Source organism: Halichondria panicea, chromosome 3, assembly GCF_963675165.1.
Source record: "Halichondria panicea chromosome 3, odHalPani1.1, whole genome shotgun sequence".
Lineage (NCBI taxonomy): Eukaryota > Metazoa > Porifera > Demospongiae > Suberitida > Halichondriidae > Halichondria > Halichondria panicea.
In genome coordinates this window covers 1,544,829-1,559,785 of record NC_087379.1, presented here as the reverse complement: position 1 = coordinate 1,559,785, position 14,957 = coordinate 1,544,829, and the positions used below count along the sequence as shown (strand labels likewise).

General features: G+C 40.6%; 1 protein-coding gene and 3 long non-coding RNA genes across 6 annotated transcripts; 2 read left to right on the top strand and 2 right to left on the bottom strand.

Moving 5' to 3' along the window:
- Nucleotides 1-1,221: 1,221 nt before the first annotated feature.
- On the bottom strand, nt 1,222-5,468 carry LOC135333301 (serine/threonine-protein kinase Wnk-like). The gene is made up of 3 exons (XM_064528260.1): nt 5,264-5,468; nt 3,686-5,181; nt 1,222-2,181 (listed from the first exon to the last, which is right to left on the bottom strand). Exons 2-3 carry the CDS (start codon nt 5,168-5,170, stop codon nt 1,258-1,260), a joined length of 2,409 nt encoding a protein of 802 aa, XP_064384330.1. The 5' UTR covers nt 5,171-5,181; nt 5,264-5,468; the 3' UTR covers nt 1,222-1,257.
- Nucleotides 5,469-6,986: 1,518 nt separating this feature from the next.
- Nucleotides 6,987-8,038, bottom strand: LOC135334426 (uncharacterized). Of its 2 annotated transcripts, none has more exons than XR_010394278.1 (2): nt 7,835-8,038; nt 6,987-7,331 (listed from the first exon to the last, which is right to left on the bottom strand). It is a non-coding gene; the product is annotated as an uncharacterized LOC135334426 (long non-coding RNA). The 2 variants fall into 2 exon arrangements; XR_010394277.1 differs by having other exon boundaries at nt 6,987-7,256; nt 7,835-8,011.
- A 391-nt stretch (nt 8,039-8,429) lies between these two features.
- Nucleotides 8,430-9,272, top strand: LOC135334427 (uncharacterized). Of its 2 annotated transcripts, XR_010394280.1 has the most exons (3): nt 8,430-8,570; nt 8,660-8,788; nt 8,897-9,272. It is a non-coding gene; the product is annotated as an uncharacterized LOC135334427 (long non-coding RNA). The 2 variants fall into 2 exon arrangements; XR_010394279.1 differs by lacking the exon at nt 8,897-9,272 and having other exon boundaries at nt 8,660-8,845.
- Nucleotides 9,273-9,495: 223 nt separating this feature from the next.
- On the top strand, nt 9,496-12,104 carry LOC135334425 (uncharacterized). The gene is made up of 4 exons (XR_010394276.1): nt 9,496-9,607; nt 9,671-9,784; nt 9,846-9,974; nt 10,041-12,104. It is a non-coding gene; the product is annotated as an uncharacterized LOC135334425 (long non-coding RNA).
- Nucleotides 12,105-14,957: the final 2,853 nt, after the last annotated feature.

The window sequence follows — 14,957 nt, the reverse complement described above, 5'->3', positions numbered from 1 at the left end:
TGCTCTTCATCAGGAGAACTGTCCCGGTGTCATAAAATTTTAGGCCCCCCATGAGATTGGGCCCCCCCCCGGGCCTAGAATTTTAACATTTTAGGCCCCCTCTTAAAATTTTAGGCCCCCCATTAACAGTGCAACAGCGGTAACATTATGTGACAGTGCATTCTCAAAATACACCAATACAGTCTTCTATGGTCTTCACAGTCTATGCAGTGCCAGTTACTGAATGCAGCTCTCCTCACACACACACATTTCATGCATGTACAGTAGTATACCACTGGTCTCACAGCCATCACACTGCACCATGTCATTCTATGAATCAGGCCTCATGCAGCACGAAGCACATAGGTGCCAACTGTCCCGAATTGGTCAGGACTGTCCAAGATTACCCTTGTCCCGAAAGGAAACTGCTATTGTGATTCCACCATGATACAACAGTTTCTCTCTTGACTTCTATTTATGATTCCACATTACTTGAGAGCTGAGCCAGTGATGCTATTGGAGCATCCACACAACAATTTACATCTTCTATGTATAGGAAAACATGGAGGAAGATATAAATTGTTGTCTTTGCACTGAAATTGTGTGCGTTTATACTTTTTTGTCCTGAAATTTGGCTGAGAAAGTAAGCACAAAGTTGCAAATATGGTGATAGCTATGCAACAACATCGATTGTCTTACAGGCAGATCCAACATTGCAGAGCTGCATCAAAGCATTTAACTCTTATAGGTAAAGCATGAGTAACTTGAAAGGTAAATCTTCCTTCACTTTGAATTCCATGATAGAATAATAATGCAAACATTTTTGCTACTTTGATACAGAGTCTTTGCATGCATGCAGTCTCTTTGATGCTTTGTCAACTAATAGAGCTAACCTTACCATATTATTATATCTCTTTGACTTGGTTCTATCGTGCAGAAAAGGATAGCAGAAGAGGGGGGCCTAATCTCACAGTGGGGGGCCTAGAATGTTAACAGTTTGGACCCCCTGGGGGGCCTAAACTGTTAACATTCTAGGCCCGGGGGGCCCAAAATTTTAAAATTCTAGGCCTGGGGGGGCCTAAACATAGGGGGGGCCCAAAATTTTATGACACCGGCATGAGCTGGAAGAGGGTCGTTTATGCTGACATTGCAATCAGACAGTCTTATAAGGGGGAGGGGCTGGCTACATATATACACACTTTTCATGTTTTACTGAAGAAAACAATTACATGCATGTATCAACATGTCATACAAAACATCATACCACCACAATAATTATCAAGAAATAGCTGTTGTGGTAGTCATTCTATACACAGTAGATTGTTTTTCAAAGTTATCGTTCAACCCCCCAATCATAAGGCACTCTGTTCGAGACAGTGACACAGTGGCAGCGTGTGCTATAGGAGATGGTAGATCACCAACGTAGAGCCAGGAGTCCATCGAGGATGAGTAGGCGTAGATCCTTTGAGTGGCTTCACCTTCACTATCCTCTCCACCAACAGCAAAGAGGGTGTCGGATATCGTTACAGGGGAGGGCCAGTAAGACAGTGTGTTGGATATTGTATTCCAGACAGAGTCGGCTTTGTTGGCACTCTTATCATCCTGTCGGTCTGCTGAGATGAGCTTGTCGACTTGAGCAGCACACACCTTACTTAGATTGTTGCCGTCAAATCCTCCCATTAGGTACACTGTGTTGTTGTAGACAATTCCTCTTTGGTCACGACAAGCATACGGTAGTCTGTCTGCCTCGCTCCATTGGGAGGTATTGATGTTGTAGATCTCAACATTATCAGTGTAGCCTAATATGCCCACTTTACCTCCTGCTACGACCAGATGTGTTGGGAGACTAATGACTGCTGGTGAATACCTCGCTGTGGGCATAGGTGGGATTGTCAGTTTCCAGTTCCTTCCTTTGTTAAACACATGTACCACGTTGGATACAGAGTAGGATGAATCCACACCTCCAACTGCTACCGGTTCACCTTTGACCTCTCCTAGATCAAAATAGCGTACAGGAAGTCTGGGCAGAGTTGACCAGACGTGTTGTGGCGGATCGTAACAGTGGACACAGTACTTGTCATCATCGTCATCACAGTCTCCTCCACCATAGTAGACCTTGCCATTGATGGTTACCGCGTGTCCTTCAGACATCTCCACTGGAGCCTCAGAGCACTGACTGTAGGACAACTGAACCTGTAGGGACTGGAGAATACAGAGAGTCAATAACTTGTGTGTTGCATGTAATTATAATATAAGGGACTTTGGAATGTAACCCTAACCACAAGTTAATGTCAGATGATAATGTTACAAGGTTACCATAGCAACAAAACCAGTATCGATCCTGTGGGACACACTAATTTGGCTCTTATATTAGAGTGGTGATTAGCATACTGTAACAGAATTGGGTACACGGCTAATTGCACACATAGACATACATGTACGGATAGCTTCCAGGCTGAGATTGTACACATAGATTACAAGCCACACTATAATACACAACAACTGTCATTCTAATTATCGAGGCATCGCAAAAAAAAATGATTTGGCGTTCAATAACAGTAAGCTTTAGACTTGGCACTAGCTTCTATTAGGGTGGCAATGGGAGATATGCCTGTGGCTCACTACAATGGGAACAATACGATGGCCCTGGAGGTCGCGTTATGCGCCAATGATACATCGCCAATGTTGTGACCTTTGACCTTTACCACGCCAATGTGCTGACCTTTGACCTCTTGGCAAGCGCCAATGTCTAGTGTCCCATGTGCCAATCGCCGCTCCATGACCTTTGACCGAGGTGAAATATTAATTTTTTATGCCTGGTTTTTGTGTATAATAATGCAGCTGCTTCATCAGGGACAACATCAAACTCCTCTATGGCCCATTGTATGGGCATCACTTATCCATTTTTAATTCCAAACTTATACATATACAGCCTAGTGTGATAATACATAAATGAAGGTAAGAACTGTGACAATGGCCATAGCAAGTGACTACAACAAATAATCCAATGGCAAATGGCTGCTTGTACGATCTTATTCTAAATCCAACCAGTCAGTTCCAGGAGTTGATAAAGGTCCTCTGATCTGGCACCCCGGGTGGGCATCCAGCTAGTCAATTGATTCTGAAAGCACTAACACAAAATGGAGATACTTGCTCCACACGTACAGTAAAGCACAACAGCATTTTTTGACAACTGAACATGCTCATCTTTTAGTGCAGCCTACATCCGGCCTTTATCATAAACCTAGGGACCATTAACTTACACAGTGGGCTAAAGACAGTCTCAGCTCAGAGACCTAGAGAGCAGTCTTAGATCACATGTGGGTCAAAGTTCAAGATACATTGGCAATCGGCGTATGGCGTTTGGACATTGGCGCATATCTGGAGGTCAAAGGTCAAGATACATTGGCAATTGGCGTATGGTGTTTGGACATTGGCGCAGGTCAAAGGTCACAAACATTGGCGATGCATCATTGGCGCATGACACGACCTCGGGCCACCGTAGAACAGTAAGTAAGTGACGTACTAACTAAAGGTGGAATCAATTGAACACATAGCCTGGATTACACTACAACACAGTTTTTCATGCATAGCCATCAATTCGCTTTAGACTTGGTACTTCTATTTGGGGTAGCGATATAATAAGAGATATGAGAGTATCATATTTTAATGTGTGCACTTAGTGGTACAGTGTTGATGAGCTCACCTGTGGTTTGCTGGTCAGGTAGTCTCTGGTTTTGGTCAGTTGGTCGTTTAAACTCTGAATGGTGGTTTTATTCTTCTGAAGGAAAGTGTCCTTGGAGGCAAGCATCGAATCTTTAACAGCAATAATAGAGTTTTTGCCAGCTTGCTCTCGTTCCACTTGTGCAGTGAGATTGGTGACATCTGTTTCCAGTTGAGCTATTTTTGTAGCTTTAGATACAAGCTCGTTGTTGACGTTGGCAATTTGTTGCTCCACCTCTTCAGTGAGTTGCTTACATCGAGTTTCTACCTCAGTAATCCTAGCATCTTTGGAGAGAATAAATTCATCTTTCATGTTAACAATTGTCTCTTTATCTTCGAGTTGAGCTTTAAGATATTCATTTTCCAATTTCAACTGATCAGTTTCCACAGAGTGCACCAACTGCATACGCTCGACAGTGTTTTCACTTTCTTCCTCTTGTCGTCTTTTCTCCTCCGCCAGTGCCTCGTTCTCTCCTGCTTTCTTCTGGATTGCCGAGTCCTTTCTCACAACCTTCTCCTCAAGCTCCCTCTTCTCTGTCAGTAGGGCACTCACTCGCTGGAGCATCTCCACTCTGTTCTCAAAGGAGGGAGGGTGTTCAAGTACCACACCCACCATCCGACCCACTATCTCCGCTGCTCTAGGCCTTCGCTGAGGGTTGTTGCTGAGACAGCGCATGATGAGGTCCATCAGAGGGTGGTCTGGGGGAATCTTTCGAAGAAAATGTTCACGTCGTTCAGCTTCCGTTACTGGTATCAGTCTGTCAGGATTAGCAGGATCGATTCTGGTGGGACCGATACTTGGTAGTGGCCACTCTGCTGTGAAGGTATGAATCATCATGATCCCAAAGGAGAACACATCCACACTGGTGTCATAGTGGGGGTCGGCAACCATCACTTCGGGGGGCATGTATGCTGGGGTGCCAGGGGTCTCCGTCATTCGACTCACTTGAAGGGGGGTCAGGTTCAATATTCGAGCAACCCCCAGATCGGATATCTTGGCCGTCATGTTGGTGGACAAGAGGACATTGTTGACTGAGAGGTCTCTGTGCACAATGACTGGTGTTTGGCCATGGAGGTAGACCAGGCCCAGTGAGACGTCATGGAGGATGGAGAAGTTGATCTCATCGGGGAGAATACCGTAGCGCTCGAGACAGCTGGTCAAGTTGGTGGGGAGGAACTCCATGACTAGGATGGGGAACTGAGAGCCTTCCTCAAAACAGACTCCCAGAAACTGGACAATGTTGGGGTGCCTAGTTTGACTGAGCAGGTGACATTCCTCCAGATACCTTTGTGCTGCATGCCCGATTCCAGTCTCGTAGAGAACTCGGTAAAGCTTCTTGCCGGCACATTTCAGTCCTCGATACTCTAGCTCCATGACAACAGCGTAAGAACCATGTCCCAACTCATTCTCAGTGATGCGAATTTGTCTCAGAGTGAACTGCTCGAAAGCTTGTGGATTTACAGCCATTGTCTTCGTTACTGTGGGAATAGCAATATTAAATAGGCAATCCAGCTGGATATCTAAGCCCAATTAAAATGGTATTCAAGCAATTTATCTTACCTGTATATATAGAAAGCTTGATCAGAGGTAAATTTACAGAGAGAGTAGAGTGTATTCTCGTGGACCAGCCGATATATCATCGTCTGGTAAATTACACTGCTTGAGCTACTTGTGCAGCAGTCAAGTGGCTGCATGTTTGCATTGTTAAGTGGTTAGTGGTTAGAGGACGGATGTGTGAAACCACATAATAGCTAAGCCTTGCAACTGTGTGGTTTCACAACTTACTACAAACACTTATCAGCCACTTAGAGCGCCACGATAAAAAAAAAAACTTCAGACCAGAAACCAGAGTGTCACTTGGAGTGGCCTTATGGTATTTATATAAAAGCTATTCTAGGGTCCGCAATGGGAAAAATTGTTGTCTTTGCACTGAAATTGTGTGCTTTATACTTTTTTGCCTGAAATTTGGCTGAGAAAGTAAGCACGAAGTTGCAAATATGGCGATAGCTATGCAACAACATCGATTGTCTTACAGGCAGATCCAACATTGCAGAGCTGCATCAAAGCATTTAACTCTTATAGGTAAAGCATGAGTAACTTGAAAGGTAAATCTTCCTTCACTTTGAATTCCATGCTGATAGAATAATAATGCAAACATTTTTGCTACTTTGATACAGGGTCTTTGCATGCATGCAGTCTCTTTGATGCTTTGTCAACTATAATAGAGCTAACCTTACCATATTATTATATCTCTTTGACTTCGTTCTATCGTGCAGAAAAGGATAGCAGAAGAGGGGGGCCTAATCTCACAGTGGGGGGCCTAAACTGTTAACATTCTAGGCCCGGGGGCCCCAAAATTTTAAAATTCTAGGCCCGGGGGGGCCCAAAATTTTATGAGATCGGGCGTGGGTCAATGGCTGTGCACAAACTAACCATCGATTTTATGCCTTGCTGCTGCCTCAATGGAAGTATGTGTGGCCTTTAAAAGCTGCACTCTGGTCAACTAAGCTGCTTAGCAAGCATGTAGACTATTGTAGAGCTTGTGTCCACTTGTGAAGTGCCTGTGTACACAAATGGCTAGCCTCGATTCCAAGCCGCTGAGAAAGGCGGCCTGGTATACACTGTTTACGCATGCGCCAGAATTACCAAGAATCTTGGTAATCGTAAATTGCAGTATATTTATCAGTATTCTTATTCCGCATTAGTTTGTAAAACATTGATATCCGTTTCATTTATAATGATGTCATTGAAAAAAGAAATCTAGTCCAAGTTGTGTAATGGCTGCTACCATAGATGATACAGTACTGACGTGGATGTGAAACGTTTCCGGATTCCGGTATTCTGCTTGAAGCTATCATAGTAACGAGCATATCCGAGGTAATTTACTAGTTTCCGTAAATTAAGCAATTTGATCCAAATAAACGCCAAGGAAATTATCGAGGTTATACCAAGCAGCTGTGTAAGTGAGTTGGCAGAACTGGCCAGAGACAGATAAAAGAGAATCAATCTATGTATTAACAGAAAGGATATTGATGCTGCAAGTGTATTAAGCGAAGACAGTAGTAGTGACTGTGAGGAGGTAGAATGAGTAGAGGAAGTACAGTCCAGTGCAAGATGATATTAACTATTCTATAATTAGTCTAGTAAATAGTCTATAATTATTATTTTATAGTAGATCTACCCCTGTACCCATGTAATTATATCCAAAAAGCAAGCCACTCAATGTTGGTAGCATGCATGTAGATCAAAAGAAGTGTAGCTGACTCGTAACACTAGCATGAGATAAGCAAACGGGTGAAATTGTTGATGATCTGTACGTGTACGTGTACGTGTACATGCTAATAATTATTATAATAGTCTTGAGAGTATTAATTTATAGTACACGATAAACTGTTTCTTGATCGTTTACGAAGTGGCTGTGAGAGAGACACATTCCAACTTGCCGGTTCGAAATTCCTATACAAGTGTAGATACACGGCACTTGAAAAGAGGTTGGACGTTAATGCTGTCTTCACCGATGGTGTTGCCTAGAGAAGTAGCACTCGAGTAGGTCCTGGGATAAATTTCACTTGATAGTATAATTAGCTAACATTTGGCAATTGATATCTTAGCTCAGCGAAAGACAACACTGCAATTTGGAAAGTTAATGACATGTACATGTACGTGTGAACTTATTGATAGAAATCATAATTGTAGTTGTAATAAGAACGTAGCATTAATTTTTGTTTAACGGTACGGTATACATGTACATGGATTTTACATATTTTTCTTGAGGCTGTATTTTTCCAATAACTTTACTGTATGCTTAGTTAATAGATTCTCCTGCTGCATCAATACACGAAGGTTTTCATCAGCTAAATATGCAAAAAGTAGGCTCAACAGGTTTAGAAATAACCTCACGCAAAAAGTGCAACTAACTCATGCTTTAGCCCTTTCTATAGCACTTAAACTTTCATAACAGTTGTCAAACATAGATTCTCCTCGTAGTTTACAGTGTACTTCAAGTATTACTACTGAATGGTAACCTGAATATTTACTGTCCAAGCCAAAAATCTCACACAAAGTATTTTTACAGGAAAATTTATGCTAAAATATGATATTCTCCCATGAGCTTAGAGAAACTAGTCTTACCTACAAGCCCACTGCAAGTATCAATGTGTGCCGGTCATTTTCACCAGTTTTCAGACACGGAACACTGTTTACTACGCTCTGGTTGCTATATAAACATGACAGTTACAGGGTTTCTAACATAATCTGCTCGTTACGATGATAGCTTCAGACAATTCCCGTGGACCCCTCCGGATACTAGGCCGTTTCACATCCACGTCAGTACTGTATCATCTATGCTGCTACCTTCTCTTCTGCTCTTGTGTACGCGTTATCCTGTGTTGGAATACCAGGTCTAGTCTTGAAAGACAAGCAGCTGGAGGCGTTGAAGTGTCTGTACGCTGGTGTTTATGTGGGTACCGTACCGACCGGCTATGGCAAGTCCCAGAGCAAGTCCATCTGCTTTCCAGACACTCCCTTTCTTGATTGATGTGAAGCTTGACAGGACCAGTGCACCTCTCTCTGAAAGAAGTGTTGTGATGGTGATTTCTCCTCTTGTTTCTCTGAGTGAAGCCATCTTCAAAGTGTTGGTGTGTCTGTTCGACGTTCAGTGCCATTTCTCTCTGGAAGGAAGTATTGTTGTGACATTTGCCGAAAATTGGTCACAGAGTAAGTACGTGGTATCTGATCCGAGAACTGTGTGGCCTGAATGTGTTTACAATCCGAGGGACTTGTGTGTATCCGATCCGAGGGACTTGTTGCTTGAGTGTGTATCTGGACTTGTTGCTCGAGTGTGTATTAATGGATAGTGCTTTCAATGGTAAATCTATTGTGTAAATCAATAAGTAGTCCTCACATTATGTTACGTCACAGCCACTGTACTTATCCACATTTATATTTTACCCACAGGTTTAACTAATTTCTTATGAGATTAATTTGTCGCCTGAGTGTGTATCCGATCCGAGCCTCAAGTTAATGAATAAATCTACAGAGCTGATGTTTTACTTAGCTGTCTCTGTCTACAGTATATGCAGAGAGGTAGCGTCTTCTTTTTCTTTTTTCTGTTCTTTATCGTAAGACTGTTTTAACGTTCAATGAGATAAATACGGTAAATAATAAATTAATTGTCCACCCACGCGTCAATAGTAAATACCAGGCCCACTATTCAAGGGGCTGGAGTCGAGGCTAACAAATGGCTTGCTGCTTCCTCTTCGAAAATATTCTATGGCTACCAAGATAGTCCAGAGGGTCTATCAATGGATACTACTCAGTCCTACATGCTGTATAGCTTGTTTTAAACCTTTTTTTGTGTGTGTCCTAATTGAACAGCTCAGCAGAACTTCAAAGGATAATCGGTTCATCCAATCTGCCACAGAATCCAATATCATGCAACATTCACAAGTTGATAACACGCTCCCTCCCAGATTGTTGTGTGCTCAGACGGTGTTCCAAAGGAACGGCGGCTGATTCTTGAAACTAGCACAAGCTGTGCAACTGACAGTGTGCGGTTTCACAAGAGCATCCTCTCCAAGAACAAAGACTTTGAGGTAGCTACATACAATGGATGCACACACTCACTGCAGTGCCAGTGCATTTATTGTCCCTTTATGTAGCTGCTGTTGTGTGTTGGATCTTTCTTTAGCTCTGACTGCCAGGAGGAGTGGAGCAAGTATCGGGAGGGGGTGGAAACAGGTAATTAAACGATATCAAATCACCTTCCTCTGACATTTATTACACCCCCATGCACAGTGCCTCTACCGACGTTCATCCTTGGCCCGTGTTGGACTGAGCATGGCCAGTTCTATGGAGACTTGTCACGTGATGGAGGAGAGCTTTGCCCCAATGTCACATGTCTAGGTACAGTGTATGCATGTTGTTAACCACTCTATCAGTACACACATGAGTCACACTCCATTACAGGTCAGCGTGGAGTGTACAGTGCGTCCAGTGGTCTGAGGGTGGCCTATCTCAGTGGGAGCTACCAGGGGAGGACCTATATCAGCACTGCATCAAGACAAGGGAGATAATCTATTGGTCAGTTCTCTTCCCAATCACCTGGAGAAGTTGTTGAACTAGTTTTTGTTTTTCCCTCTAGCGACCATATTTCACTGACTCTGATGTGTCCTGGCTGGAGGGTCAGTGCAGTGGAAAGGGCTACCGTGGAGTGGACATTCTCCTCACCTCTGATTGGCCCAGGGCAGTGGACAAGTTCACAGTGGCTCCTGTGAGACCTAGCTCCCAGTTATTGTAGGATGGACCAGTACCTTAATAATACCTTATGCTCATGCAGGACGGACTGGACCTGAGTGCAGTGGGGGCAAAGCCTCTGAGTAAACTGTCCATGTGTGTCAAACCACGCTACCATTTTGCAGCTCTACACCAAACCTTCTATGAGAGAATACCGTACAGGTACAGTACGTCTATCCCTGTATTATTAGTGTCAGCTCAGAGTTCTGGTTGTCTATGGTTTTCTGAATACCATAGTCCAAGGCTGAAAACGACAATTACGCCCCTTATCAAATTTCTCAGTTTTTAGATCGATAGATCGAAGCATTTCAAAATAGATACTCAATTGCAACCTCCCCCCTAATTACTGTCCAAAATACACGGACTATTGATTTCCATGATTTCTATTTTAATTAACCCTTTAACCGTCAGATTCTTAATTAACAGTGAAGTGAAATGTCTGTAAATTCTCTATCGGGTTTCCAGAGCGATAAAATGCCTAGCAACCATATACCAATAGAATGCCCATACAGCAAGGAATAAAATGGTGCAACATGTGTTGCCATAACAACCACGGTTATTACGCTCACCCGTTTTTATCATTTTAAATGCTCGGCCAGCGGTGAGATAAAATCCAAAAATTTTTTTTTATGGATCAGCCTATCATATGGTATAAAGGCTTGACTAAGCTTGATTTTCACATCATATGAATGTAACAGTGCTAAGATTATCAATTTGAAGTACAATACGTACATGTATTACTATATCGGTGAACGATCTATGAAATTTACAAGCTCACATAAAGACTGTTCATTACTGCTAATTCTATTTTAGCTATACTATACTTACACTACTGATATTCTAGCTATACTATACTACTTGCCAGAGTCACACAGTGAGCCCTCTCCTGGTCTTTCACCGTCCTGGTCCTAGCTCTAGCGTCTAGGTCCATGTCATGCATGTCCTCAGTCCCAGACAGTTCATCAGCGTCTGGCATAAAGCTGGTAGCCTTTGGGAGGTATCCTACTATCCCCTCTCCTTCATAGGCACTGTCATCACCAGAGGAGACATCGCCATTGCTGTCCTCAAGCTGTTCAAGCACATTGGCACAAGTAAACAACTTAGCCATAGCTATAAACTTCGTGCGGTAAGATGCTAATGAAATTTTAACATAGCAACGTGGCTTGGAAAATTCTAGACTAAATTGCACGTGATTCTACAGCTCTTCCTCTATACAGGGATGTGCGTAGTTCAAGCTACTTCCTAAGTATCGCAGAATTAGAATTTCGCAAAAAAAGTCCGGTGGCCCGTGACGGTTAAAGGGTTAACCAAAAGTTTAGAAAGAGGCCATCTAGCAAAGTATAGGTCTTTGCAATCTTATTTGTGAGTCATGTAGGTTATTCCAGCTAGTGACCAAGATTCCTCTGAGACAAGCCTTCATAGATTATGGGCGGAGTATGGGGGTGGGGCTTGAGACTGTGCCCAGGGAAACACCACCCTCAGAGGTAACACACTCACATCATAGCTGTACCATGTTCAACGTACCATTCTCTAAGCCTTTTATTGATCGATAGTTCTCTTAGCTAGAATGTAATGGTTTCTACACACCGCTCGCCCCTACACACACACACACACACACACACTCCCTCCCATCACCCACCCACACACAAGTTAAGAGGTGGGTTCAGTATACTATATATACCATACATGTGCATACTATAATTATGCACATGCTCGCTGCTCAATGTTCCACATTTTTCAATATTATCGACTAAACACTCGTTTACTATATTTTCCATCCTATCCATGCACCTGCAGTCGGTCGCCCTAAGGCTGAAGTGATCTCGGGCTGTAGGAGTGCCATAAAAAAAACAAAGAGGTGGAGATCCACTGTTAAAAATCATGCTAACTAATCCTCATATATACGTATGTACTGTGTCTAATAGTATATATAGTGTTATCACAGCAAACCGATTATATAATTAAAATGTGCCTATTGGAATTTAATTGTTATAATTGTCGTAAATACAAGATTATATTATAAGTACAAAATTTAATATGGCAATGCTGGTAAATAACGACTAATATCTAAAGCTTGTGGAATTGCATCAGCACTCATACTACTAAGATAAGTCCTCCGTTCTTTTACTTTTGGTTTGTTAAGAATTGCTTCTGAAGCTTCCATGAATATACGGCACAAGTTCTGAAGCAACCTCCTAAGAAGTTTGTTAGAAGACAAAAATTCAAGTAGACAATGAATATTATCTGTTAAGAAATGGAAAACTGGAACCAATACTGGCATCTGATGTTGAAATATCTTCGGAGAAAGCATACCTCCAAGTGTTAAGTCAAACGCAAAAAACTCACAGTTGTTCCTAAGCAAGTCATATCGTGGCCACTTTTGCGGATTATTTGCATAGTAGTTAGCTAGCCTTACTATTCTCTTGGAATCTAGTCTTTCTATTGGAACAATTTCACCAGAAGGTAGTGCTTTGATGAATAAATATTTTCGACCATAACGGTAAATATTTTGTGCTCCACCCTTGAAAGATTGCAGGGACCCACGCCTAATTTTTGCTGTTTTTTTGTCGGATGTCCTGTTTCCACTGAAGTGAACGACCTCGTTTTCGCCAATGTATATGCCATGATGAGTGTACAAGTACAGTGCGTCACTGCGTGGTAGACAAAATTTTCTCACACAGATATGATCTCCTGGCTTCAGACAGCTTTCGACAACTGGAATCGCTTTAGTTGTCCTTTCTTTACAGTATCGTGCAAACTCTTCACTTTCATTAACAGCGTGGGTCTCCGTCCACTCGTCAGGATGCATAGCAAAGTATTGTGCAACATCCACAACTTCTTCAGGTGACATACTCTTTTTTTCGAATGAAGTGCCTTTTCTTTTGAACACACTTTTAACTCCTGGTTGGCCATAAAGAGCAAGTCTTGTCTTCTTATCACCTGCAAAATCAGCTGCTGCATATCGTAAGAAACTGTTTGCAGCCCATAATCATTGACTACAATTCCATGCTGGTTGGTAAATCCTCCATTTTGGTGAATGTAGATATGGTCTCCGGCTCTGATTTTACTTTTGTCAATGGTATGATCGAAAATACCAGACAACCTCTCTTTGTCCATTGCACTTGTAGACATGTATAGCTGTGTGGCTTTAATTTTGCTCTTCCAGTAATACGGTAGCATTTGCTTTTATAATAGGCCCTTGATTATCTCCATGAGATCATCATTACACTATTATGCTCACTAAAAATAATGTGCAAGGGTACTACCCAGGGACTGGCCCCTTGGAATGAGATTTTGTAGACCCCATAAATATCATTATTTTATGGAGTGCCGTTTGTATCAAAATCCTTTTTAGTAAAAAGCAGTGATGTTTACTAAAAAGCAGTTATGGTCGTCAAATATACAAGTAGGTCGAAGGACTAAACATCACTGCTTTTTAGTAAACATCACTGCTTTTTAATAAACATCACTGCTTTTTACTAAAATAATATCATGCTTTTTAGTAAACATCACTGCTTTTTACTAAATATCACTGCTTTTTAGTAAATATCACTGCTTTTTAATAAACATCACTGCTTTTTACTAAAATAATATCACTGCTTTTTAGTAAACATCACTGCTTTTTAATAAACATCACTGCTTTTTACTAAAATAATATCATGCTTTTTAGTAAACATCACTGCTTTTTACTAAATATCACTGCTTTTTAGTAAACATCACTGCTTTTTAGTAAATATCACTGCTTTTTACTAAACATCACTGCTTTTTACTAAAATAATATCATGCTTTTTAGTAAACATCACTGCTTTTTACTAAATATCACTGCTTTTTAGTAAATATCACTGCTTTTTACTAAATATCACTGCTTTTTACTAAAATAATATCACTGCTTTTTACTAAATATCACTGCTTTTTACTAAATATCACTGCTTTTTAGTAAATATCACTGCTTTTTACTAAATATCACTGCTTTTTAGTAAACATCACTGCTTTTTACTAAATATCACTGCTTTTTAGTTAACATCACTGCTTTTTAATAAACATCACTGCTTTTTACTAAAATAATATCATGCTTTTTAGTAAACATCACTGCTTTTTACTAAATATCACTGCTTTTTAGTAAACATCACTGCTTTTTAGTAAATATCACTGCTTTTTACTAAATATCACTGCTTTTTACTAAAATAATATCACTGCTTTTTAGTAAACATCACTGCTTTTTAATAAACATCACTGCTTTTTACTAAAATAATATCATGCTTTTTAGTAAACATCACTGCTTTTTACTAAATATCACTGCTTTTTAGTAAACATCACTGCTTTTTAGTAAATATCACTGCTTTTTACTAAACATCACTGCTTTTTACTAAAATAATATCATGCTTTTTAGTAAACATCACTGCTTTTTACTAAATATCACTGCTTTTTAGTAAATATCACTGCTTTTTACTAAATATCACTGCTTTTTACTAAAATAATATCACTGCTTTTTACTAAATATCACTGCTTTTTACTAAATATCACTGCTTTTTAGTAAATATCACTGCTTTTTAGTAAATATCACTGCTTTTTACTAAATATCACTGCTTTTTAATAAACATCACTGCTTTTTACTAAATATCACTGCTTTTTACTAAAATAATATCACTGCTTTTTACTAAACATCACTGCTTTTTACTAAAATAATATCATGCTTTTTAGTAAACATCACTGCTTTTTACTAAATATCACTGCTTTTTAGTAAATATCACTGCTTTTTACTAAATATCACTGCTTTTTACTAAAATAATATCACTGCTTTTTAGTAAACATCACTGCTTTTTAATAAACATCACTGCTTTTTACTAAAATAATATCATGCTTTTTAGTAAACATCACTGCTTTTTACTAAATATCACTGCTTTTTAGTAAACATCACTGCTTTTTAGTAAATATCACTGCTTTTTACTAAACATCACTG